The sequence below is a fragment of the Ranitomeya variabilis genome, chromosome 2 (genome assembly GCF_051348905.1).
Source record: "Ranitomeya variabilis isolate aRanVar5 chromosome 2, aRanVar5.hap1, whole genome shotgun sequence".
Classification (NCBI taxonomy): domain Eukaryota; kingdom Metazoa; phylum Chordata; class Amphibia; order Anura; family Dendrobatidae; genus Ranitomeya; species Ranitomeya variabilis.
The window spans coordinates 372,280,040-372,304,109 of record NC_135233.1 but is presented as its reverse complement, the minus strand read 5'-3'; the positions used below and the strand labels follow the sequence as shown (position 1 = coordinate 372,304,109).

The following is a 24,070-nucleotide window of genomic DNA, read 5'->3' as shown; positions in this document are numbered from 1 at the left end:
CCAGGCGCCATTTTTCCGAAGACTATCCCTTTTAATGTATAGGTAATGGCTCACGCAAAATGGCGTCCGAAGGAGACGCTGCAATGGCGACACGTGGCGCTCTAGTGATTGCCTCAGTCACCACAAGAAAGGGCGTCGACGCCATTGCATCACCCCCCGAGCTTCACCTAGCCTATATATCATTTCTCAACCCCGCTTTATCCACAACTATGGCCGTATACAGGGGGAAAATGACGTGACTGTATTCGGTTACGCCAATGTTAGCGGCGTATAATCCTATTATAGCGCCGAGCCACAGCCCGTGGGCGGAGTCACAGGGACACGTGCGCTAGCGGTTACACGGTTCCTCATTGGTCAGCCATTTGACGTCACCAGTCTCTAACCGATCTCTAAAATCTGCAGTCCTCCTTACAGCCAATCCCTGCTTGATTTTAACGGCGGCCGCTCCCCGCCCCCTTCTACGTCAAGAGCCTATATAAATGCGACTGCGTCACCACCCCGCCATTCCAGACAGCGTCGTCAGGTAAGTAGGATCAGGAATCTGTGCCGCTTGTGTGTCCCCTCCTCCCCTGCAGCCGCCATTTCGTGACCTTGTCCCAGTCGCCATTACATGTTGTTTTTTATGTCGTATCTTATTTGCCTCGTACTTAATATTTTTTCTATTTTTTTTTCTCCTTACAGGTCTTCTCGAATATTCTGGGTTTACCTCAACCACTATGGACGATAGTTAAAGATTAATTATCCAGAAGCTTCTGCCCATTTCTTCTCAGTTTTTTTTTTCCTTTGTTGGAGGAGTCCGAAGATCGAATTACTTGAGGAAGCCTCTTCGTACGACTTGTAACCATTTTTCACCTTCCTCTCCTTGACCATCTTGTGCCATTTTTATTAAAAAAATATATATATATAACAAAAAATGCTATCCTCCACATACTCCACCATAGGGCGGTTTAGTTCATAGTAACACTGGTAATAAATGCTAGTCACCGCTCGGAGAAAAACTAGATTTTCCAGCAAAGCTTAAAAAAAAAATTGGATGTTTTCCAACCCGATGAAATGAGGATACGCCCTTTCTAAAAAAAAAAAAATGGCCGCCACAGCTTTTTCCATGTGGCCGTGAATCAGAGGCACATAGTCTTCATAAGGAACCTTGCTCTGCCTTATCTCCCCCCCCCCCCCCCTTTTTTTTTTTTTTTTTTTTTAGATTTTTTTTATCTGCATACGAAGCTCAGGAGGAAAGTTTTGGATAGTAAGTGTTAACCTTTTTCCAACCAAATTTGGAAAAAAAAGTTTAATTTTTTTTTTTTATTTATTTTTTAATCCTTCAAAAAAAAAACCCAAAAACCTTAATCTATAAAAGCCTCCCAATGCAATGTTCTTAATCTAGCACCAACTTATTCGGTAGCCCTGTACAGAGATTGACATCACTATGATTATGGCACAGTTTGAATTGTTGAGGCTAAAGCTGCAGAGAAATATTTCAATTTTTTTTTTTTTTTCCCATTTTTTACATAACGTGTATTCTATAATTTGGCATGCCTGTTAACACCATACAAGAGGACAAGACCATGTAATAGGTTTTTTTTAGAGAGAGGTTGGATAAGCGGGCGATTTATGAGCCGCAGATAGGGTTTTTTGTAAATGAGCTCCCACACTAGAGATGATGGGGGTGTTTGGTCATCTCTGTGTGGGAGACCCCCTCCCAAATACAGAAGAAAGGAGTATTAATAGGTGATTTTACCCCTTTGGATGACAAAACCCAAAAGATCCATGAGCAATCTGTACATAAAGATTGCAGGGAGAGACTTAAGAGATGGTACGAGGCTTTACCCCCCTGACCAGACAGAGACATGAACGACCTATAGCTAAACCGACGATACTAGGCTACGCTAACTACGGATACATGCTGTTTATTTTTCGACTTCTGTTTTGTCTACGCACCTATTATTTCGATGTCCTTGAGGAATTGATATTTACACAGCAGTGGGTTACAATTATATTCTTTTTTTTTTTTCCTTCCTATCATCTATAGCAGTTGGGCAAAACTTATCCTAAGAGAATTGCATGCAATCTAGCAATAAAGATTGCCAACTTTAGCTATAGGAAGCAGGTCTGGGGCTGGAGGGGTAGGAATAAGGATCTAATGACTGGCTTAGTGCGTGGGATTGCAAAATCATTTTAATGTACGCTTTAGACTTGCTTGGCATTTCATAATTCTCCATTACGTCTGTATTGTTATTACACACGTTTCCTCTTAGCTGTAAATATCGATTTTTATATAGTTGTATGTGTAAATAATTTTAGAAGTGTTGGCAAATTTGTTTTTTCTTAACTCACAATTTTCTTCATATTTTTTGCATAGTAATGATTTTTTAATTGCATTTTTATTAATTTTTTTTTTCACTTTTTGAGCTTCTGATTTCATTCTCCAAGATGGTTGCCGGGCTTGTTGTTTTTTTTAATCTTTAGCTAGTTCCAACTGCAAAATGGCCCCTGTCCCTCCTTTGTTTTCAGATCTGGGGCGGACGGGGGTGTACTGCAGTGGGTTGGCCTTCGGATCAGCCCTTAGGAACGCCCTCATTTCCTCTACAAATGCCCTCTACTCAGCCAGACAGCTGGAAAATGAGCATAGAGGAGCCAAGCTGGGGGGCAGAAAAAGAGGCTAGACCGTGAAAGTGTGGGGTCTCACAGTCAGGGGTTTATATACCGCAAGCAGTGCGAGTGACCTACAATAGTATTGACAGTGATAGATTGGCCATAAATCTATAGTGACATACAATGGTACCGACAGTGATAGACTTGCCACATATGGATTATATATTGCGCTTTGCTTCCTTTTAGGGCTCATTTTGCCAAATAATCTGTCGTAGTGTTTGCATCCCCCTTACTAATGAAACTGCATTTCGATGTATCCAATACAGTAGTTATGATTGGTCAAATTTTAGCTTTTTTCTTTTTTTTTTTTTTTATATATATATATATATATATATCTATTTCGTTTTCTACGTCCTTTGTTTCCAAGGTATGTCTTAAAACTTAGATGTTACATATTTGTAGAAAGGGGTGAGGCTAAAAAAGCCATGAAAATGCTCAAGTCTTGATGCTCTGTAATCGGTGCTTTATCTCCAACTTTGTATATTTGAGTGCAGAAATCTTTATATAGATATGTGTTTGTATATATGCGTGTGTATAGATGTGGTGTCTGTATACATGTACCTGTGTATGCGTGTACATGTATAGAAGTATGTGCGTGTGTATATAAATATGTAGTGTGTGTGTGTGTGTGTGTGTAAGTATGTAAATACATTTATATAGGTATTCTATATTATACCTGTATTTTGTTACTCGTATGTGTTGTCCTTTACACTTTCATCTCTCGTTCTTCGGACCTATGGGATTTCCTTCCTTTATGCAGAGAGGTCCTGATCCATTTCGCATCCACGGCTGATTCTACTACTGATTTGCTCCGGTCAGGGACTCGTCATCCTTCCTGTAACACAGGTCTACCCCTCCCCATTTATTTTTTGAGTGGATTTATATTTTTTTAGGTCGCTGAATATTTAAAAAAAAAAATCCTGTTACTTTTGCTGAATTTGTTTTTGGGATAATTCGTCCATGAACATCATGCATTCATCCAATGCGACTTGTGTGCGATGATAAATGCAATAGGTTTTGGTCTTTTGACTCTTCTTAGTGTCTTAGGTAATGTAATGAAATATTTCATATAATTATTTTGTATTTCAATTTGTAGCTTCTGTGCAAATTGCCTTTTCAGAGAGGACGAGGACTTCAACCTGTTGGAAGCAGCAATCCCATTAAAGCCACTTTATGAAGCCATAATTCTAATGTAACTATTAAATATCTCAGAAACTAGAGCCAATCTGGCAAAACCAAACTCATATTCTTAATCGGCACCATAAACAATATAAAACCGATCAGACATTGGCACCAAAATCAACCGTGACCCTAGAGTTTGATGTTTCTCCCAGAAGTTAATTTGATTTCTGACTGGTCAGCAATATACTTTTTTTTTTTTTTTTTATTGTACGTTTTTTAGCAAAATAATTTTTTTTAATCTTGCACACTGCTGTTTACTTATGCTAATACTTTTCATGTAAGTATTTAGTATGTGGACAGAGCCTTTCAGCTCTGCCTCGGCTAACTCAATGTGCCAGAGAAAGTTTCCTTCCTGTTATTTTATACTTTTATTTTAGAAAAGTAAGAGTAGGTTTTACTTGTTGGATATCTTGCCAAAAACTCTACTGGGTGAGTAACGTGGAGCTTTTGGTGGTGTAGCGGCCGTGTGAATGCCTCTAGTACAGACCACTCATACGGTTTTCATCGTTGTAATGACTGGAATAGACGGTGTCCCCTCAGATGACTCCAGCTCAAGTGTTGGTAAGAGAATAACCCTGGTGTGACTGCGTGAATGTGTGGGTACATGGATGGTGAGTGTATATATAATATATTATACTCCAGATGCTATTACGGTCTCCTAAAAACATGTTTGATCAGATGTATACGTGCATGTTAGTGAGGCAGGCACATACGTACATGCGGCAATGGCGCTCAGTACCCATGATCGGGAATGCCGCAATAACACTCACCTTATTGATTTGAGTGCTGTGGTATGGGTTTTTATTAACTTTTTGCAGCCTATTAGGTGCTTTTAGAGTGTTAAGAAAACATGGTGCGGCTATGATCTCATTCTGGACATCCCGTGAAACAATCCGTGATGTATCGACCAACCGCATGGTCTCCCGACCCAAACGTGATAGTCTTGTAGGCAAAGAAATTAACGTTCGTCACTCCAAAGACTCAATGCAAAAAGTTAACAATTTTATTAAATAGACTGTTCCATTTATCATTTGAAATGGAACTGTCTATTTAATAAAATTGTTAATTTGTTGCATCAATTCTTCGGAGTGCCGAACTTTCATTTTTTTCTATATTGGAGTGGAATCCTATTCGTGCACCCTGAGAGGAGTGCTATGTAGCGATGAGCGAATATACTCATTACTTGAGATTTCCCGAGCACGCTCGGGGGTCCTCCGAGTATTTTTTAGTGCTTGGAGTTTGTTTTTAGCGCCGCAGTTGAATGATTTACATCTGTTATTCAGCATAAGTACATGTGGGGATTCCCTAGCAACCAGGCAACCCCCACATGTACTTATGCTGGCTAATAGCTGTAAATCATTCCACTCCGGCAAGGAAAACTAAAACTCCGAGCTCTAAAAAATACTCGGAGGACATCCGAGCATGCTCGAGTAACGAGTATATTTGCTCATCACTATTGCTATGTACTTTTTTTTTTTTTTTTTTTTGTCTTATAGGCATATTTGAGGCCGTTGACTTCAGATCGGAGACCCCCAGGCCGATCTGTAGATCATGGCGGACGTCTAACTTTGGCCTAAGTGTGTCTGATAAAGTACATTATATCTGCTAGAGATGCGCTCTAGTTATTTGGCTAAAAGGAAGGGTATGTTTACATGGAGGTTATACTTGTGCAGTTCTGACTCAAAATCTTGGTTAAAAAACCTCCATGTGAACATCCCATTAGGCAAACAATAGCTGATATAAACTTAGACTACACTGTCTATAGAGATGCCCTTGCCTTAAGTAGTGTAAGTGTATGCCCTGGGTGAATGTGTGTGTATGGCCTGGGTGCTGCTATGTCACGTAAGCCTATTGAGGGCTTCACTTTACGGCTATCATGGAAATCTATATGCTGGGAGAATTCTCCCGACTATACCTCCATTAGAGTCCTCTGTCCGCAGCTGCCTGGTGATCGTTCTTCTACTGTGTGTAGGAGGGGACGCTAGACTACACTTTTCCTATACGAGAAAGTGGCAAACGTGTACTCACACTTGGCGCATTCAGCCTTAGGACACATTTATCATGCACATCTACTGGTACATCTACCAAATGTGTGGAAAAATAGCAAGATTTGAAAAGCTTAAAGGCATATTCACATCTCCCAAGAGCCTATCCAAATATGTAGTAGGTGTAATAATGATTATATAAGCAAATGCCTCCAATTACAAATGGAGTATAGTTCTTCTGATTCGCTATTTCGCTTACACCCATGTGCAGGACGTTGCAGGAGCTCAGGTATCCATGGTTACGACCACTAATGATGTACTGTCACTATGAGTGGTTCTAACCATGGATACCGAAGCTACAACAATGCCCTGTACATGGGGTAAGCCATCTAGCAAATTAGGAGAACTACTACATTTATAATTGGAGGTATTTGCTAATATTATTACACCTACTACATACTGGGATAGGATCTTAGCGATGGGAATACCCCTTTAAGGAGTCATATTGGACATGTATACCCCTTTAAGGGGGCATATTAGACATGTCTTTGATTTAACACAGACCGATCTGTCCACAAGAAAAATGGAACGTGCGATAAATGTACGTCTGAATGAGCTCCTACTTGTGTTGACTTGAACAAAACTTACAAGATCATTATAAATGTACTTCTATTCAAATGCTCGATGAAAAAAAGTGTCCAGCAAGTTGTGTAAGAGGCCGGTAGTGTTGAAGCCAGTGTACGGCGCTGGTGCAGGCCTGTGTGCTGCTCTGGGTGGATGTGGTTGTGTGTGCTCTGCTCCGGCTCTGCAGGGAGGAGACCTATATCCATCACTACTGAGGGCTTGCTGTCGCCCCCTACCATAGAGCAGGGGAAGAGCAACATAGTGTATTACACAAGCCATGACCTACTCCGTACAAGTGCTGGAGACCGGAGCTGGCAGCCTGTAGGAAGAGTCTTCAGGAGCACAAACAAGTTATATACTGTTTTTTTCCCTCTATCCTCTTGCATTTTTTCTTTGTCTCTTACATTGGCTTGCTATGTTGACAGTAGGCTCATATTTTTTTTAATTTTTTTTTACGACTGTCACAAAGGTGTAGAAATTGAACTGAGCACCATCCCGAACGTTCTCTGCAGCTTTATAAATTACTTGCCTCAACAATGCCGGACTGTGACCAAAATCCAATCTGAATCAACCGCAAATAACGAGGGGGGAATATATATAACCAGCGTCATATATGTCTATGACTGGATCATTTGCTGCCTTTTTTTTTGCGATCCTTCACGATTGTGCACCTTTCAGCTCTAATATTTTTTCCAATCATCTGATTCAATCCTAACTTTTCTAAAATGAAAGATTCTATGTTTGCCTGCTGCTACCGACATGGCGTACAAAAAGACATTATAGCGCTGAGATGGACAAACCGTGGGTCCGAAAAGGAGAGAAAGATCACTTACTAATTGTTTAAAGAAATGCTATCTGATAAAAAAAAAAAAAGACAAAACAAGTTTCCAGCCAGTTAAAAAAAAAAATGCTGATAGTCGTTCTAATGATTGAGATGATATCTATCTGTGTGTCCCGTGGAGGTCAGACAGCTTGTGACCCATAGAGGAGTCTGTATAATGGTCAGTAATGACCGGGTTACTATGTAGATGGTGATGGAGGGGGTCTGAGCTACTTCCACCACAGCACAATGTGAATAGGGGCACAATAGTAGAGCAAAGACCCCCACATCGCGAAGGTTATGTCGGCTGTAATGCCCATAGGCTTTGGTGGGCAAATATTGGGCTACTGGGGATTCTTCAGCCATAACTGAGACATGTATATAACCTGGCTGTATACCGAGGTATATAGTGCGGTATGCTTTTTTTATGGTAAATTGAGGCAGCGCTGTAGTGTATTTTTGTTTCCGAAAGCTTCATTACTGCCAGCGTAATATATTCTGTGAGATGATTAGTGGGAGGCTACTCGTCTGTCAGTTCATAGTCGCCAAATGCCGGTATAACGTATACGTATTGGGACAGCTATCTGGATCGGTCTCGGCGAGTCAGGATATAAAAAAAAAAAAATACATATATATATTTGTAATGTACCATGGGGAATGATTAAAGCTTTTCTCCTTATGGATCGCCATATTTATTAATGTTCTTTACTGCCAGGGATAGGAGCTGGCCCCCATCCCGTGAGATCAGGAAAACCCGTGGAAGAGGCTACCTTTCTCGCCCCATTCTAGACTTCCCCTAGACATGTGCCTGAGACACCTAACATCTCATCGTCGGTTCATTATCCCATATCTTACTAATCATTTGTTACCTGGATGACAGTCTGAAAACAGACCCCGCGAGTGACCATAGGGCGACTTTCTATTTCCTACTAGGATGCTAATTGTTGCTGTTGGCCGTCTTGGAAAAATGAACACTCCCATTTATCTATTTTTTTTTTTTTTTTTTTTCCTCCTAGCCGCTAAAAACATGGGATCTGCATCTATAGACCCCCTGGAGCTCCTGAAGGGGCTAGATTGTTTCCTTGGGCAGGAAGGAGAAGTGAAAGCTGTTGATGCCATGACCAAGATTTACAAGTAGGTTCATGCAGATTATCAACATTTATTTATTTTGTCTTGTGTTTGATACTTTGTCCATCTCTTAACATTTCCCACTGTCTTCCTCAGCTTAATGAAAGAATCTAAAAAGCTGGTGAGCCGATGTATCTACCTTAACATCATCCTTCAGACGCAAGCCCCAGAAATTCTCTCCAAGTAAGGCACCCACTTTTAAGACTATTTGGACGTGTTTTTAATGTGTTGGGTTTGTATAGGGGGGTTCTTTTTATTACATTTTATGTTTTAGATGTACACGCAAATCTGCTCATACAGAGACACAGTAAAAAAAAAAAGTTACATACAACCTCCATGGGTTCATATTGACTCCACTTGGCCCAAATCCAACATGAGCCCGCACTGATGCTGTTTAATATTAGTTTACTTTGTGCATTTTGCCATTAAAATTAATAACAAGACTGTAGACAAGATCCAGTGGTTTAACTGTCTGACTTCTTCCTTTCAGGTTTATTCGTGTCGGTGGATACAAGTTGCTAAATAATTGGCTGACTTACGCCCGCACTAATAACAACAGCCCGCTGCTCCACCAGATCCTCCTTACTCTGCAGCACTTACCTCTGACCGTGGACCACCTGAAAATGGTAGAGACCCTAATTCCATTCATGCCCACTCAAAAGACTTACATTGGCAGAAATTCTTGCAGTAGATCTGCCACATGTGAATATATGCTAAACCTGCCCACATAAGATCACGGTCTCGGCCGACAGCTAACAAAACCTCTTTTCCCATATGCATGAGCACTCGGCCTTGCTGATGGGGAGAGAGGAGAAAGCTGCTGCCGGACATCGCTTATCTCCCTGGAAAACAAAAGAGATTGGGTGCTTCAATTCAGACCGCCCGATCCTTCTGTCCCCCAACAACATCTGTCAGGGAAATTCAGGAGGCCCCAATACACATCTGCTTTAGCCTATTTTATGCAACGCCTAAACATTTTTTTTTATTTTTTTTGTTATGAGAATGTACCATTAAATATAGATATTTTGTATTCTCTAACATTTTACATATTTTTATCTTCACAGAACAACACTGCAAAGTTAGTCAAGCAGCTCAGCAAAACCAGCGAGGTTGAAGGTAAGATATGAAGTACGGGCAGTTGATGCAACCTGCTGCGTCTCATGGGCAGCTGATGCAACCTGCTGCGTCTCATGGGCTAATAGTTAGAATGGTTTTCTTGATTTTCTCTTTTGTTTCAGAGCTTCGGACGTTAGCAGGGGTTTTGGTCAGCGCCTGGATGACTGTTATCCGAACCCAGAGCAACCTCCTACCTCCAGGTAAGATGAAAATGCTTTCTGCCAAGCCGAGGAAATGCTTTCTTTATAACTCGCCTCTGGTATTTCATTGTGTGACTGATCGAAGAGGCCATCCATCCCCACTCAACTTGTTTCTTTTATAATTAATAGAAAAGGACAAAAAGAAAAAGAAAGAAGATGTAAAAGTGCGATCACCCATTGCTGATAGGAGTGCAGAGGCGAAAGCTGAATCCAGAGTCGATGATCAAGGTGATAAGAAGAAAGAGAAACCAAAGATGCAGCGAACCACAGCCCCAAGTCACGCAAAATTCCGATCTACCGGTGAGAGGCAGCACTAGAAACATTTGCCTGTTTTTTTTTCTCTCCCAAGTTGTTTGACCAATGACTTACTTTCTTCTTCATCTGACAGGTCTTGAGGTTGAAGCTCCTGCTCCTGCCCCCAGTAAGAAACCTACTACACCTGTTCCAGTTATATCTGACAAATACTTGAAACCAGTCCCAGTAAAGAGGCAGGGGTAAGTAGACTTGTGCCGACCTCTGGTGTGTTATGTGCTTATAAAGTCATGGGGAATTGCTAGGATATTTCATCACTTTATGATCAGGAGGAAGCCCCTTGATCCAGAAACTGAAGGCGACGCCGCACTGTGTTCGTCTACAAACCGTTGTGTTGGTCACATAGTTGGATAGACCCCGTAATTTAGTTACTTGCTAACATCAATTAGCTTATTGAGAAACACTTTAACTCACTGACGTACTATCCCACCAGACCTGTGCCCTCTGCCACCGATGCCGCTCCTGCTGAGAAAAAGTACAAGCCTCTCAATACCACACCAAATGCTGCCAAAGAAATCAAAGTCAAGATCATCCCTCCTCAGCGTATGTATCACGCCTCTGACACAATCTCTTTATTGAAGCCATTTTGTAATATTCCTTCTCCTCTGATCAATAGTTTACTCTGCAATAAATATTAGTGACTTCCTCACATCAAATGCTGTAGTCTTACAGAAACTGCCCTTTTTATGTTCTGTACACTCAACTAATGGATTCCATGATCTCTTCCCAGCTATGGAGAGTTTAGGTTTTCTGGACGCACTAAATTCTGCCCCCATTCCTGGAATAAAGATCAAAAAGAAGAAAAAAGCTGTTTCTCCGACCAGTAATAAGGTTTGTAGGTGCAGATTCTCTGCCCAGGTGTTCCACATTGCTCATATCTACATATCTACAGTGTATTATTTCTGTTTCTGCAGCCCAGTCCATTTGACATCAAGTCTCCAGGAGATGCCACCAGTGTGACCAAGCCATCTTCTCCTGAGCCAGAGCCACCAGCCGAAGTGATGGATGTGGAGAGGCCCGGGACTCCGGTTCCTGCTGTTGAGCTCCCTGAGCCCATGGAAAGTAAGGACCCGTTCTGCTGATTTCTTGTCCTTTTTCTTACTTTACTATAGGTCTTAATTGAATCTTATCGATTTGTTTTTTAGCTTCTACTTCTGATTTGGCATTAACAGAAGTGAAGCCTAACGAACCAGAAGTCCCACTACTGACAAAGAAGGGAAAGAAGAGGAAAACCGTCAGCTGGCCGGACGAGAGTCATCTCCGGGAATACTTCTACTTTGAGCTGGATGAAACAGAGAGAGGTATGTTTGCTTTCCTCCTCTTAGTGATGTCTAAGGCTGCTTTCACACTAGCGTTGGTACGGGGCCGTCGCGCTGCGTCGGCCCGACGTACCGACGCGTACTGTGAAAAAAAATGCCCGACGTTGGCAGCGGAAGCTGTCTTAAGACGCTTCCGCTGCTTCATTGTAAGGTCCGGGGAGGAGGGGGCGGAGTTTCGGCCGCGCATGCGTGGTCGAAAATGGCGGACTAGACGCACAAAAAAACGTTACATGTAACTTTTTTTTGTGGCGGCAGTGCTCCAAAACACGACGCAACCGTCGCACGACGGTTGCAGCGTGTGGCAATACGTCGCAATGCGTCGGTAATGTTAGTCTATGGGAATAAAACGCATCCTGCAAACAACTTTGCAGGATGCGGTTTTTCTCCTAAACGACGCATTGCGACGTGCAGCCAAAAACGCTACTGTGAAAGTAGCCTTAGGCCGTACCTGCCGTGCATTGTAATCACTAGACTTCTGTATCACTTCTTTCGTAACAGTGAATGTAAATAAGATTAAAGACTTCGGTGAAGCTGCCAAACGAGAAATGCTGATGGATCGCCGCGCTTTCCAGAATGCCCGACGCTTAAGTCACGATGCCATGGAAGAAGTCACACCCTGGGTACTACCGCGTCCCCTGTCACTTCCAGGGGCCCTTGTACAAGTGGGCAACAACAGCACTGAGAAGCACACCCAGGCCGAGCGGGAGATGGGGATCCTGCAGGAAATCTTTCTATCCAAAGAGAGGTAGATAAATCACAGCTGGATTGTATTTTTAATAACGTTACTAATATTTTGTTTTCTCTGCCAAAATGACAATAGTAAGTGTAAATGGTAATTTTATTAATTTTAATTTTACCCACCAGTGTTCCTGACACACCGCATGAGCCGGACCCTGAGCCCTATGAACCGTCACCTCCAAAACTCATACCACTGGATGAGGTACAGTGTAACCCGCTATCACTCACAATCCTTCTAGTGCTTTCACAGTAAAATGAATCCTTCTGACTGACCTAAAAGCAAAAAATAACCCAATTTTTTTTTGTTCATTTTTTACCAGGATTGTTCCATGGACGATGGGTCATATATTGAGCCTATGGATCAGAGCGGGGCTTCTCAATCACCTGACTTGACCGGCGGGGCTAAATTACCTCCTGTACTCGCTAACTTAATGGGTAGCATGGGTAACACAAAGGCCCAAACAAGCCCCTTGCCAGACGCTATGCAGGAGATCCTGACTTCCATAATGGTGAGAGAACGTATTATCAGCCTGGGTTCTGGGAGTCCGCTGTCAATACTCTTTCTGCTAATGAATTTTAGTCCATTAGTAATTTTTCTGTCTTCTTTTATTTCAGACCGCCCAGGGTAATGCTAATACTGAAGATCTGATGAAGCAACCAGATTTCTCCGATAAGATAAAACTATTTCTTGGCTCACTTCAAAGTCAGACACAGAATCAGAACCAGTCGCCACCAGGACCACGTAAGTATCAGCGAGCTGCATCGGATCAATAGGTCTGCCCTCTTCTGTTACATGGAGAATTATGCAGTATAATACTGAAAGTAACTGGAATCGGACTGATCTGATATTTTTCTTGTAGCCGGACCAGGAATGGCAGGACCACCGCCACCCAACAATGGATTCCCGCCACCAGCACTAAAAAATCCCCAGCTACCACCACCGCCTCCTCACTTTCCACCCCCTGGGCCTGGCATACCATTCCCAGGTATGATTTTCCTTTTTGTTTTTCTTCACCCTGTAAATTATTTCTGGAGCCATCTTTTTTTTTTTTTTTTTTTTTTTTTTTTTACCCTCAGTAGGGCATTTATTTCTGATTTGTAAAGGGCTTTTTCAATTATCTCTGATCTGAAACTCGTACAGGTGTAAATGAGGATTAATATAATCAGTTTATTGGTTCATATTGGTGCATCTGACTTGAAGGGAACCTGCCAACTGATTGACTTGGCCTAAACTGTGGATAGCATGACTCGCAGCCTGGTTGCACGATTTCAGCCAGGTATAATTTTCGCTGAAACACTTCGGTGTTTCAGAGAAAATGTGGCCTATGTGACTAGATACTAGAAAAGTCTGGCGCTGCTTCCCCTAGATCCACTCCTGGGGACTGACGGAGACCTGTCAATTACCTGTAGCAGTTATGGAAAACTGTATATTTTCACTGAAATGCCGGAAATATAACTGGCTGTAATCGAGCATACATGCTCTGATTCATGCTGGCCTTGCTTCCCTCTAATGGAAAAAAAAAATGTAATTTTGTCTTATAGGACCACACGGACCTCCTGGCGTTCCACCACGGATGATGGGACCACCTCCTCCCCGTGATGGTTACTGGGAACCTCCACCTAATGACTTGAGAGGTGATCATCATGAAAGCTTTGGAGGGAGAGGTAGAATGAGAGGAGGAGACAGGGGCCTTCCTCCTCCCCCTCCCCCTCCTCCATTCCACAGAAATAGGGGCAGCAGAGGAGGAGAGCCCCCCTTCCGAGGCAGAGGTGGACGAGGCGAGAGAGGCCCTCCAGGTAGAGGACGAGATGGTCCCCATGGAATAGAGCATAGAGGTTACGGTGGAGAACACAGAGGTCATAGTGAACACCGAGGTCACAGTGGAGAACACAGAGGTCATAGTGAACACCGAGGTCACAGTGGAGAACACAGAGGTCATGGAGGTAAGACTAGCAACCACTGTTATTTTGTTCTCCCTGAAGTTAAATTTCCCGTAACTGACTTCGGTAGTCCTACCTCTGGGGGTGATCCTATCCCGATCTCCAGCACAGAATGAATGGAGAGGTGCCCGCTTACCTGTTTTCGTGACTCCCATAGAAGTACACAGAACGCTGCTGGCTCCTCTCCATTTATGAACTCTATGTAGCAGCCAGAAGCTGCTTCTCTGGGCATGGGGTGATTGAGGGTCCCATGGCCTGCATATAGATGTGGCTCCCAGAGATAGGATGCGCGTCTTTTGGACTTGAATGGCATATGTACACTTTGGTGGGGAGATAGCCCTTTTAATACCTGCGGATATTTCTGTGACTTTATAAAACTTTTTATTTCTTCTGTTTCCAGATAAGTCTTTTCGCCCTGTTTGCCGACACTTCAGGTTGAAAGGGAATTGCCGGTATGAAAACGTCTGTGCCTTCTATCATCCAGGCATCAATGGCCCCCCTCTCTAGTCAACCTCCAAAGACCTTTTATAATCAGTGTTTTCCTGGATTAAAGCGAACAAGTGACTTGAGAATTCTTGTTGGATTTTCGACTACTTATGGCTTCTGTGAGGCCTCCAAACCTCTCTCACCAAGACTAGACCTGAGGAAGGAGCAGATCATTCCTGCCTATCTTCGCCTCTACTTGAATAACTTGGTATCAAAGCGCCTAATATAAAGCACTGTGTGATTGGGGGAGTGCTGCCTATTTCATTCACCACAGATTAGAAAGGATGGGAATTATCCTTCCTCTTAGGTGTCGGATGGACAACGTTGGGGTGGGGGGGGTATGCCACTGCACAAGTAAAGAAATCAAATGTGATGGAGAACTAACCTCCCAGATTTTTTTGTTTGTTTTCCGCACCTTTTCCCCAGTTCCATATTATGCTTTTTTCCGACTCTCAGCGACTGTGTCGGCATACAATATTTTTAGACTAAACACTACGCAACTCAGTGTTTTCTTCAGCTCTGCTTCTTTCTCCAGGGCAGACCTTCCAAGAACAAGTATTACAATGACTGAACTCTACACTAAAGACTTGTATCATTATGGACTCCTTTCCTGGCATTGGAAACCACTGAATATTTTTTGACCACTATATTATTTTTATTTTTTATATGTGTAATGTCATTGTAATGATGCTGAGCATCTGCATCATGTATATAGTGACCATGCTGCTCTGTGTGATGTACAGGGTATCTATGTACTGATAATGCTGAGCGTTTATACTGTCGGGGGTCTACACACGAGGACTTCATCCCCGACAATCTTACAACCAGCATTTTGCCGTTCCGATACCACTTCAATATGGTCTTTCTCATTAACCCTTCCTTCTTCCCCTCCACAACTTATATATTTAAATACAGTATTAACAGGACAAGCTCCGACCTTTTGTACCCATCGACATCACAGGATGGGAGCGGGCTCCGAGTCCTATCCTTCAAACTTGTTTTCTGTGAAAACTGTCTGAGAATATATTGTATTTCTTTTTAAATGTTTACTTTTTATGGGCACCTAGTAGGAGCGCCCTGGACTCCATGATTTTTCTTTGCTCTTTTGTATACTTTGTAAATGATTAATAAACCTAATGAGAGGGTGGATTGAATCAGAAGGTAAAAGAGTTACCATCCCTAATGTCTGAAATTATAAGATTCCCAAAATGAAAAAAAAAGGATCTTCTGTATCATCTGCCTAATGGAAGACCAAAGGCAGAAACTCAACTTAACATCATCACTGGCCTTTCATTCTGTCAGCTTCTTGAATTTCAGATGTCACTCTGCTTCCTCTTCCTTTGTGCTCTGCTATCATTCCCATTATGCCTTAGCACGTCATCACATGCGCAATTTGAGCTCTGCTCCTGCTCAGCAGGACAAAGTTTATTCAGGATAATATAGAAAAGAGGATAATGGCACAGACCCCAGAAGATAATACAATCAGGAGGGAATCTTAGAAGCGAGACCTTGCATTTTCTCTAATAACTCATCCCTGAGCAGAACGTTGTGTAGTTTCATCAGACAACTACGTTGGTGAAACCCATCATTTCTGAGCGCCACGGATTTCCAGGAACAAATACTAGCTCCTCACATTTATTAATCAGAAGATCTGGAATTTGCTTCTAAACCCCTTCTTGTTATCTGCCACGTGTTTATATCAAATGTTTCAGGAGCTGGTTGTAATTTGTACCCTGGTACCTGATGCAGTGAGCAAAGTCGGGTCCTGGCCATCTAATCCCTTTGGTGCTGCTAACAATATCGAACTCCCTTTGTCGTGGCAGGATGAACCTAATAAAAGCCCATAGATCTACCACTTGCCAATCGTGCTTAAACCTAGACAGGAATGCTATCGCCATGTCTGTAACAGAACTATTAAAATATCACATGTATCCCCCTAGTGGTGAATTCAGTAGTGGAATACAACAGAATTATCTTCCCAACAAGATGGAATAAGTAATATCCTCCCCCAAAAAAAGACAGACAATCCCTCACACAACTCCAATGATAGTAAAGTTAAAAAAAGAAAAGTTATGACTCTGCAAGAAACTTTTTTTTTTTTAACCTTGTTTTATTGAAGATTATACAACATAACGAGATTACACCATAGAGCAAACAGCTTTTCTCATTGCTCATTAATAATGTCTGGCAAAGTTAACCCTTATACCATAGGTCTAATATCTTAACCTAAACCATAAGACGCCTATGTCAGCCACCAAATATCTCATATTTATTCTTGAGAGAATCCTCCTCATTACCTGGGGACTGAATCAAAGGAGAATCAAACCAAGGCTACTATACCTGATCACATTTTTGAGGACAAGGTCTATTTTTTATATAGCACACTCTGTTAGGAAGCTACAGTACCATACTGACCCAGTGTGAAGTCCACAGGGTCTTCTATCCATCCATCTCATGGAGATAATTTTGCAAGCCAAAAAGAAGTGTGTGAGGATAGTGAGCCTCCTTATCCTGGTTTCCTAATAAACACACCTTGGGGCAGAGGGGTACAAGGGATTGTATGATTTTGATGAGGATAGTTATGACCTCTCTCCAAAAGTCTGCAGTAGACTGGCAAGACCATATCAGCTGTATGAAATCTGCCACCTCTTCCCCACACCTATGGCAGTCTGCAGTCGTGGATCTAGCCATTGTATATAACCTACTAGGAGTCAGGTAGCATTGATGGACTATATACGTTTGGACTAGCTTGTTCTTAATTACCGTTGTGATGTTGCGGGGAGGTCAAGGCCTCGCTCCAATCCTCCTCTGCTAAGGAGTGTATTACTGTCCCCCATTTGGCCTCAACCAACAATGGCAATGAGGAACATGGGTGCATGAAAAGGAGATAAAACCCTTGGACCCCTGGCTCCCCTAAGAATCCCAATCCGGGTATGAGGATATGAGTGAATTTCCGATGTCTGGGAACTGGATACTCAGGACACAGGTCTTCATTACAGATATCTAAAGAAAGCATGGCTGGGGACTTGATAGAGCTGTTGACATTGAGTAAAGGAAACAAGAACACCCTTGATATATGCCTGTGCCAGTGTCTTGACCGCTAACTTCAACTAGAACTGAGCACCTTGGGAATGTAGCATTTCGGGAAGAGCACTGTTATGCTATAAGGGGGACTCCACTACCGTGTCCTTTAATTGAAAATCTTTTGGGTGGCTTTCCATACTTGAACCATACTTGGCAATTCGGATCATGACTATTGCTCTGGTGCCTCCAAGTCCCCCTGATAGACTCTGAAGACTCAAACAGATGTGTTCAGAATTAGTCAGATGAGTATCTGCTATCCAGTGTCATAGAAAGCAAAGTTGGCCAACTAAGTACTATAAGAAGCAGTCCGGGAGTGCCGCCCCTGCCTCATCCCCGGGCCTCTGAAGAGCGGTCACTTTCAGTTTGTGTCTGAGCCCCATATGAAGAATGCTAAATGGGAGTTGATCATAGCAAAGACCTTTTGTGGGACTATGGAGGCTGAATGTTCCAGAAAATTTAGGAAATTAGGGAGGACTATGATCTTAATGTTCTTGCTTTTCCCAGCTACTTAGAGGGAGCGTTCCCCATATTCTAATTTTCTCCCGCAGGTATAACAAAAGAGGGGATATATTTAAATCACAGATTTTCGTGTGATTTCTTGCTATGTGTATATCTAGATATTTAAAGTTGAGTACTATTTGTAGCATGCAGAATTCATCCCCTGCTTTCCATCCCGTAGTGCTTAGAGGTAACCACATGGATTTCTGCCAGTTTCATTTGTATACCGGAGAACCATCCAAATTCATCAATCAGATTCATTGCCAAAGGCAGTGTAACTCTTGGACTAGCCCTAAGCCGGATTAAATCATCAGCAATATAACCCCAAGTGGTCCTCACAGGAATTGATAGCCTGCAGTCTGGCTGATCCTGACAGCTAGTGGTTCAATGGCAAACAAAAAGGGAGACGGGGTCTGGTCCCTGTCCCCAAGGGAATCAAAGAGGACATAAAACCATTAATAAGGACCTTAGCTTTCAGAGATCCATACAAGAATGCAATCCATTTTCTGAAGCCTGGTCCAAAGCCAAATTGTTGAAAGGCTTTCTCCAGATAGGCACACTCGGACGCATCAAAAGCCTTAGCAGCGTCCAGAGATGCTAAGGCCCAATCGTCCTGTCAATGTTTTGCAGTGGCCTAGTTAAATCCCAGACCTTAATCCAACTGAGAATCTGTGGTCAGACTTGAAGATTGCCATTTACCAGAGGAAAACATCTATCTTGGAGCTGAAGCAGTTTTGCCTTGAGGAATGGGCAAAACTCCCAGTGGCCAGATGTGGAAAAATCATAGAGACTTATCCATGCAACTTGCAGCTCTAATTGCCGCAAAAGGAGGATCTACAAAGTACTGACTTTGTTTGCTTCACAAAAAAAAAAAAAGAAAACCAAATGTTCACAGTTGTCGTCATGTTCCTTAAATAAACTGATGAAAACTCTAAAAAAAAAAAAAAAAACAACTCAAGGTTGTGAGGTAGTAAAACACAAAGAATTACAAGGTGGGTGAATACTTTCACAAGCCACTATAGTATTACCATTTACAAATTGTTTTCTTCAGAGAGGAAGAGGACTTTGAACTCTAGTGCAACCTATCGGAAGTAGCAATCCTACAACATTGACCCTTTAACGAGCCTTGAAGTATGACTTAGAATAAAAGTAAAATCAAAATAGCTATTTGCAGACATTGTGTTTCGGGGTATTGCCCCTCATAAGTTCAAAGCATGAGATTTGATTTGACTAGCTGAGAGGTTGACTGGGATCTAAAGGTACCGTCACATTAAGCGACGCTGCAGCGATAGCGACAGCGATGCCGATCGCTGCAGCGTCGCTGTTTGGTCGCTGGAGAGCTGTCACACAGACCGCTCTCCAGCGACCAACGATGCCGAGGTCCCCGGGTAACCAGGGTAAGCATCGGGTTGCTAAGCGCAGGGCCGCGCTTAGTAACCCGATGTTTACCCTGGTTACCAGCGTAAAAGTTAAAAAAACAAACAGCACATACTCACCAGCGCGTCCCCCGGCCTCTGCTTCCTGACACTGACTGAGCTCCGGCCCTAACAGCACAGCGGTGACGTCACCGCTGTGCTTTCACTTTCAGTTTAGGGCCGGCGCTCAGTCAGTGTCAGGAAGCAGACGCTGGGGGACGCGCTGGTGAGTATGTACTGTTTGTTTTTTTAACTTTTACGCTGGTAACCAGGGTAAACATCGGGTTACTAAGCGCGGCCCTGCGCTTAGTAACCCGATGTTTACCCTGGTTACCAGTGTAAAATATCGCTGGTATCCTTGCTTTTGCTGTCAAACACGGCGACCTAGCGACCAAATAAAGTGCAGACCTTCTAGCAGCGACCAGCAATTTCACAGCGGGATCCAGATCGCTGCTGCGTGTCAAATACAGCGATATCGCTATCCAGGTCGCTGCAACGTCACGGATCGCTGGCGATATCGCCTAGTGTGACGGTACCTTAATGGGTAAGCTTTCTCCTTGTGAAGTGACATCCCAGGTCTGGCACACCAGCATGAGGACCAAGCCCCCTTGAGACTCTGCCAAGTCTCCACCCCAGCCTCGCCTCCACCCCTCCAACCTTCCATAGTCCCACCAACTACTCTTGGAAAAACTCCACTTCTGCACCATGTCCTCACCAATCACACATGAACACTTCCCATCTAACACCAGATCATATAGGTAGCCAGCAGCTTTTGTTTGGGATAAAAGATTTTTTTAACCTGCCACCATGACAAGGTAGACTTTTTTATCCGGGCCCAACTCTAATCTATTACACATTTGTTAAAATATCCAATACTCTTTTTAGGTATATTTTCATTTATTTTTCTTTTTTTTATATGACCAATAATATCACATACAAGAGACAAATACCGTCACACTATGGCTAGACCACATATTACCACCACACAGTGACTGGATAATACTACACACGGGATAAATACCGCCACACCATGACCAGACCACATATTACCACCACATACAGTTGTGGCCAAAAGTATTGACACCCCTGCAATTCTGTCAATTAATACTCAGTTTCTTCCTGAAAATGATTGCAATCACAAATTCTTTGGTATTATTATCTTCTTTTGGGTAGGTTACTCCTTATTTACTTCTGTGTAGTTTCTTGTTTTTCTCCCAGTTTTTCTCTATTTGACACATAATTGCCTTTCTTTGGTGCCTGGCGTATACCTCCCTTTTTTATATTTGACCATCCCCCGGGATAAACAAGTGTTCACCCTCATAACATTTCACGGAAGAAAAAACAACGACAAGAGAAGAACAAAAAGATTTAGTAGAAGAAAAACAAAACTAAGAGGAAAATTATTTTGGACTTTGTAAATAGACCTCTCGTCCTTGAACTACACAGGATTCATTTACACAACAACCAACAGTTTGAAACATTTTTATTACTTTTCTTGTATCAAAACCGATGTTTTTTTTAACCTTCGCTACATTTGTATCTATGATCAGTGTAGTTTTCTATATTTCAGCCTAGCTAGACTGTTTTTGTATATGACGACATAGTTTAACATCTGCTGTCTTCAGCGAGCATTGGCACTTACAGTGTCGGGTGGGGTGACAAGAGCCCACCCAAGGGCCAAATTATAACAGCCGCCCGCGCCCACGTGGGAGGGAGGCTGGAGGGGACACTAATACTGGAAGGGGCTCCAGATGAGGGACACTATATATAACTAAAGGTGCAGGATGAGGAACATTATTATAGGAAGGGCAAGGATGGGGACAATATTTCAGACTGGGGCACAGGACGAGGAACATTATTACAGGAAGGAGCCTGAATGGGGGACATTATCACATGGGGTGGCGAACACGAATGTCTTTATTGGATCTAGAATGCTACCAAGGCCCATACATCTGTCCAACATGCAGTTGGGGGCCCAGGTCCAAGTTTTGCACCAGGGCCTATCTGACTCTAGTTACATCCTTGGGTCCACCAGTGACACTGATTATGGGGATCCACTTTTTGGAAGCATGAAAATATTACCTGACCCTCGTTCACAATGATGCCACCTATACGCAAAACTTCCCCCTCACACAGTGATACCCCCTTTCCGTCCTGTATGGTGCCCTCCATTTCAGTCGAAAAGGAACATGATAAAAAAATCTCACCTAGCCCCATTCCCACAATGAGCAAAGGTCTCAGTTCTGTACTGCCTCTATACCACAAGGCAGCAGACGTGATGTAGTTACATCATCGTGCCTCCTGCAGAAATGATGTAGTGACATCATCGTGCCTCCTGCAGACATGTAGTGACATCATCGTGCCTCCTGCAGAAATGATGTAGTGACATCATTGTGCCACCTGCAGACATGTAGTGACATCACCGTGCCTCCTGTAGAAATGATGTAGTGACATCATTGTGCCTCCTGCAGACATGTAGTGACATCATCGTGCTTCCTGAAGACATGTAGTGACATCATCGTGCCTCCAAAAAATTACCGCACACTCTGATTAGGTATGATGCAAAAAAAGTGTTCAATACGTTTATTACAGAAAAAAATTGCCATGAAGTGAACAGAAACACAATGAATTCAGATTCGACCAAACTCAACGTTTCGACCCACAAGGGTCTTATTCATGGGGTTACTTGGTTTCCAAAGGTGCATAAATAGACAAGAAAGCAGGTAGGCAATTTTTTCAATGTAAGTCCTGTCACTATGGTGTCACGGGGAGGCACATCAATGCGGATGAAGAGCGAATCATTAAGGAGCCAGGGGTAGCGTTCTAGCCCATATGTTCTGCCTGTTAGGGCTCGGGGCAGTAGTACTCCTGTATAGAATTCAGTGTAGTATATAGAAGAAATGGGAGAGCCCGGAATAGACGTGCTGGACCTGAATTGTCCTTGAGCCAAATTGCAGTTATAACTGGTATGGTAGAAGGTACTGGGAAGGTCTAGGGTGTAAACTGACCAGGCTCCCGGTATACTGAAGGATCCGGTGCGCTGGAATGTAAGAGCGGCACTCCCGTGCCACACCACCTCGGGCAAGGCACGGGAGTGCCGCTCTTACATTCCAGCGCACCGGATCCTTCAGTATACCGGGAGCCTGGTCAGTTTACACCCTAGACCTTCCCAGTACCTTCTACCATACCAGTTATAACTGCAATTTGGCTCAAGGACAATTCAGGCATGCAGACATGATGTAGTGACCTCATCGTGCCTCCTGAAGACATGATGTAGTGACAGCATTGTGCCTCCTGCAGACATTACGTAGTGACATCATCGTGCCTCCTGCAGACATGACATAGTGACATCATCGTGCCTCCTGCAGACATAATGTAGTGACATCGTGCCTCCTGCAGACATGACATAGTAACAGCATCGTGCCCCCTGCAGACATGATGTAGTGACATCATCGTGCCTCCTGCAGATGTGATGTAGTGACATCGTCATGCCTCCTGCAGACATGACGTAGTGACAACATCATGCCCCCTGCAGACATGATGTAGTGACATCATCGTCCCCCCTGCAGTCACAACGTAGTGACATCATCGTGCCTCCTGTAGATGTGATGTAGTGACATCATCGTGCCTCCTGCAGACATGATGTAGTGACATCATCGTGCCCCCTGCAGTCATGACGTAGTGACATCATCGTGCCTCCTGCAGACATGACGTAGTGACATCATCGTGCCTCCTGCAGACATGACGTAGTGAGAACATCGTGCCCCCTGCAGACATGACGTAGTGACATCATCGTGCCTCCTGCAGACATGACGTAGTGACATCGTGCCCCCTGCAGACATGACGTAGTGACATCATCGTGCCTCCTGCAGACATGTAGTGACATCATCGTCCCCCCTGCAGTCACAACGTAGTGACATCATCGTGCCTCCTGTAGATGTGATGTAGTGACATCATCGTGCCTCCTGCAGACATGATGTAGTGACATCATCGTGCCTCCTGCAGACATGACGTAGTGACATCATCGTGCCTCCTGCAGACATGACGTAGTGACAACATCGTGCCCCCTGCAGACATGACGTAGTGACATCATCGTGCCTCCTGCAGACATGACGTAGTGACATCGTGCCCCCTGCAGACATGACGTAGTGACATCATCGTGCCTCCTGCAGACATGTAGTGACATCATCGTCCCCCCTGCAGTCACAACGTAGTGACATCATCGTGCCTCCTGTAGATGTGATGTAGTGACATCATCGTGCCTCCTGCAGACATGATGTAGTGACATCATCGTGCCCCCTGCAGTCATGACGTAGTGACATCATCGTGCCTCCTGCAGACATGACGTAGTGACATCATCGTGCCTCCTGCAGACATGACGTAGTGACAACATCGTGCCCCCTGCAGACATGACGTAGTGACATCATCGTGCCTCCTGCAGACATGACGTAGTGACATCATCGTGCCTCCTGCAGACATGACGTAGTGACAACATCGTGCCCCCTGCAGACATGACGTAGTGACATCATCGTGCCTCCTGCAGACATGACGTAGTGACATCATCGTGCCT

General features: G+C 43.4%; 1 protein-coding gene across 2 annotated transcripts; it reads left to right on the top strand.

The window, feature by feature from the left end:
- Positions 1 to 137: 137 nt before the first annotated feature.
- Positions 138 to 15,650, top strand: PPP1R10 (protein phosphatase 1 regulatory subunit 10). Of its 2 annotated transcripts, none has more exons than XM_077285990.1 (20): positions 138 to 523; positions 682 to 837; positions 8,280 to 8,397; positions 8,488 to 8,574; positions 8,882 to 9,017; positions 9,456 to 9,507; positions 9,630 to 9,707; positions 9,837 to 10,007; positions 10,096 to 10,201; positions 10,453 to 10,562; positions 10,750 to 10,850; positions 10,934 to 11,081; positions 11,165 to 11,320; positions 11,837 to 12,083; positions 12,203 to 12,278; positions 12,397 to 12,585; positions 12,692 to 12,818; positions 12,937 to 13,062; positions 13,619 to 14,020; positions 14,418 to 15,650. In XM_077285990.1, the coding sequence occupies exons 3-20, from the start codon at positions 8,291 to 8,293 to the stop codon at positions 14,522 to 14,524; spliced, it is 2,526 nt and encodes an 841-aa protein (XP_077142105.1). In that variant the 5' UTR covers positions 138 to 523; positions 682 to 837; positions 8,280 to 8,290; the 3' UTR covers positions 14,525 to 15,650. The 2 variants fall into 2 exon arrangements, with proteins under 2 accessions (XP_077142105.1, XP_077142104.1); XM_077285989.1 differs by having other exon boundaries at positions 682 to 1,246.
- The last annotated feature ends 8,420 nt before the right edge of the window (positions 15,651 to 24,070 follow it).

Excerpts from the sequence above, each read along its gene's own strand:
- PPP1R10 (XM_077285990.1), top strand. The coding sequence starts at position 8,291 with ATGGGATCTGCATCTATAGACCCCCTGGAGCTCCTGAAGGGGCTAGAT. Across the intron at positions 9,508-9,629 it reads CAAAACCAGCGAGGTTGAAG|AGCTTCGGACGTTAGCAGGG; the intron begins GTAAGATATGAA and ends CTTTTGTTTCAG. Across the intron at positions 12,819-12,936 it reads CCAGTCGCCACCAGGACCAC|CCGGACCAGGAATGGCAGGA; the intron begins GTAAGTATCAGC and ends TTTTTCTTGTAG.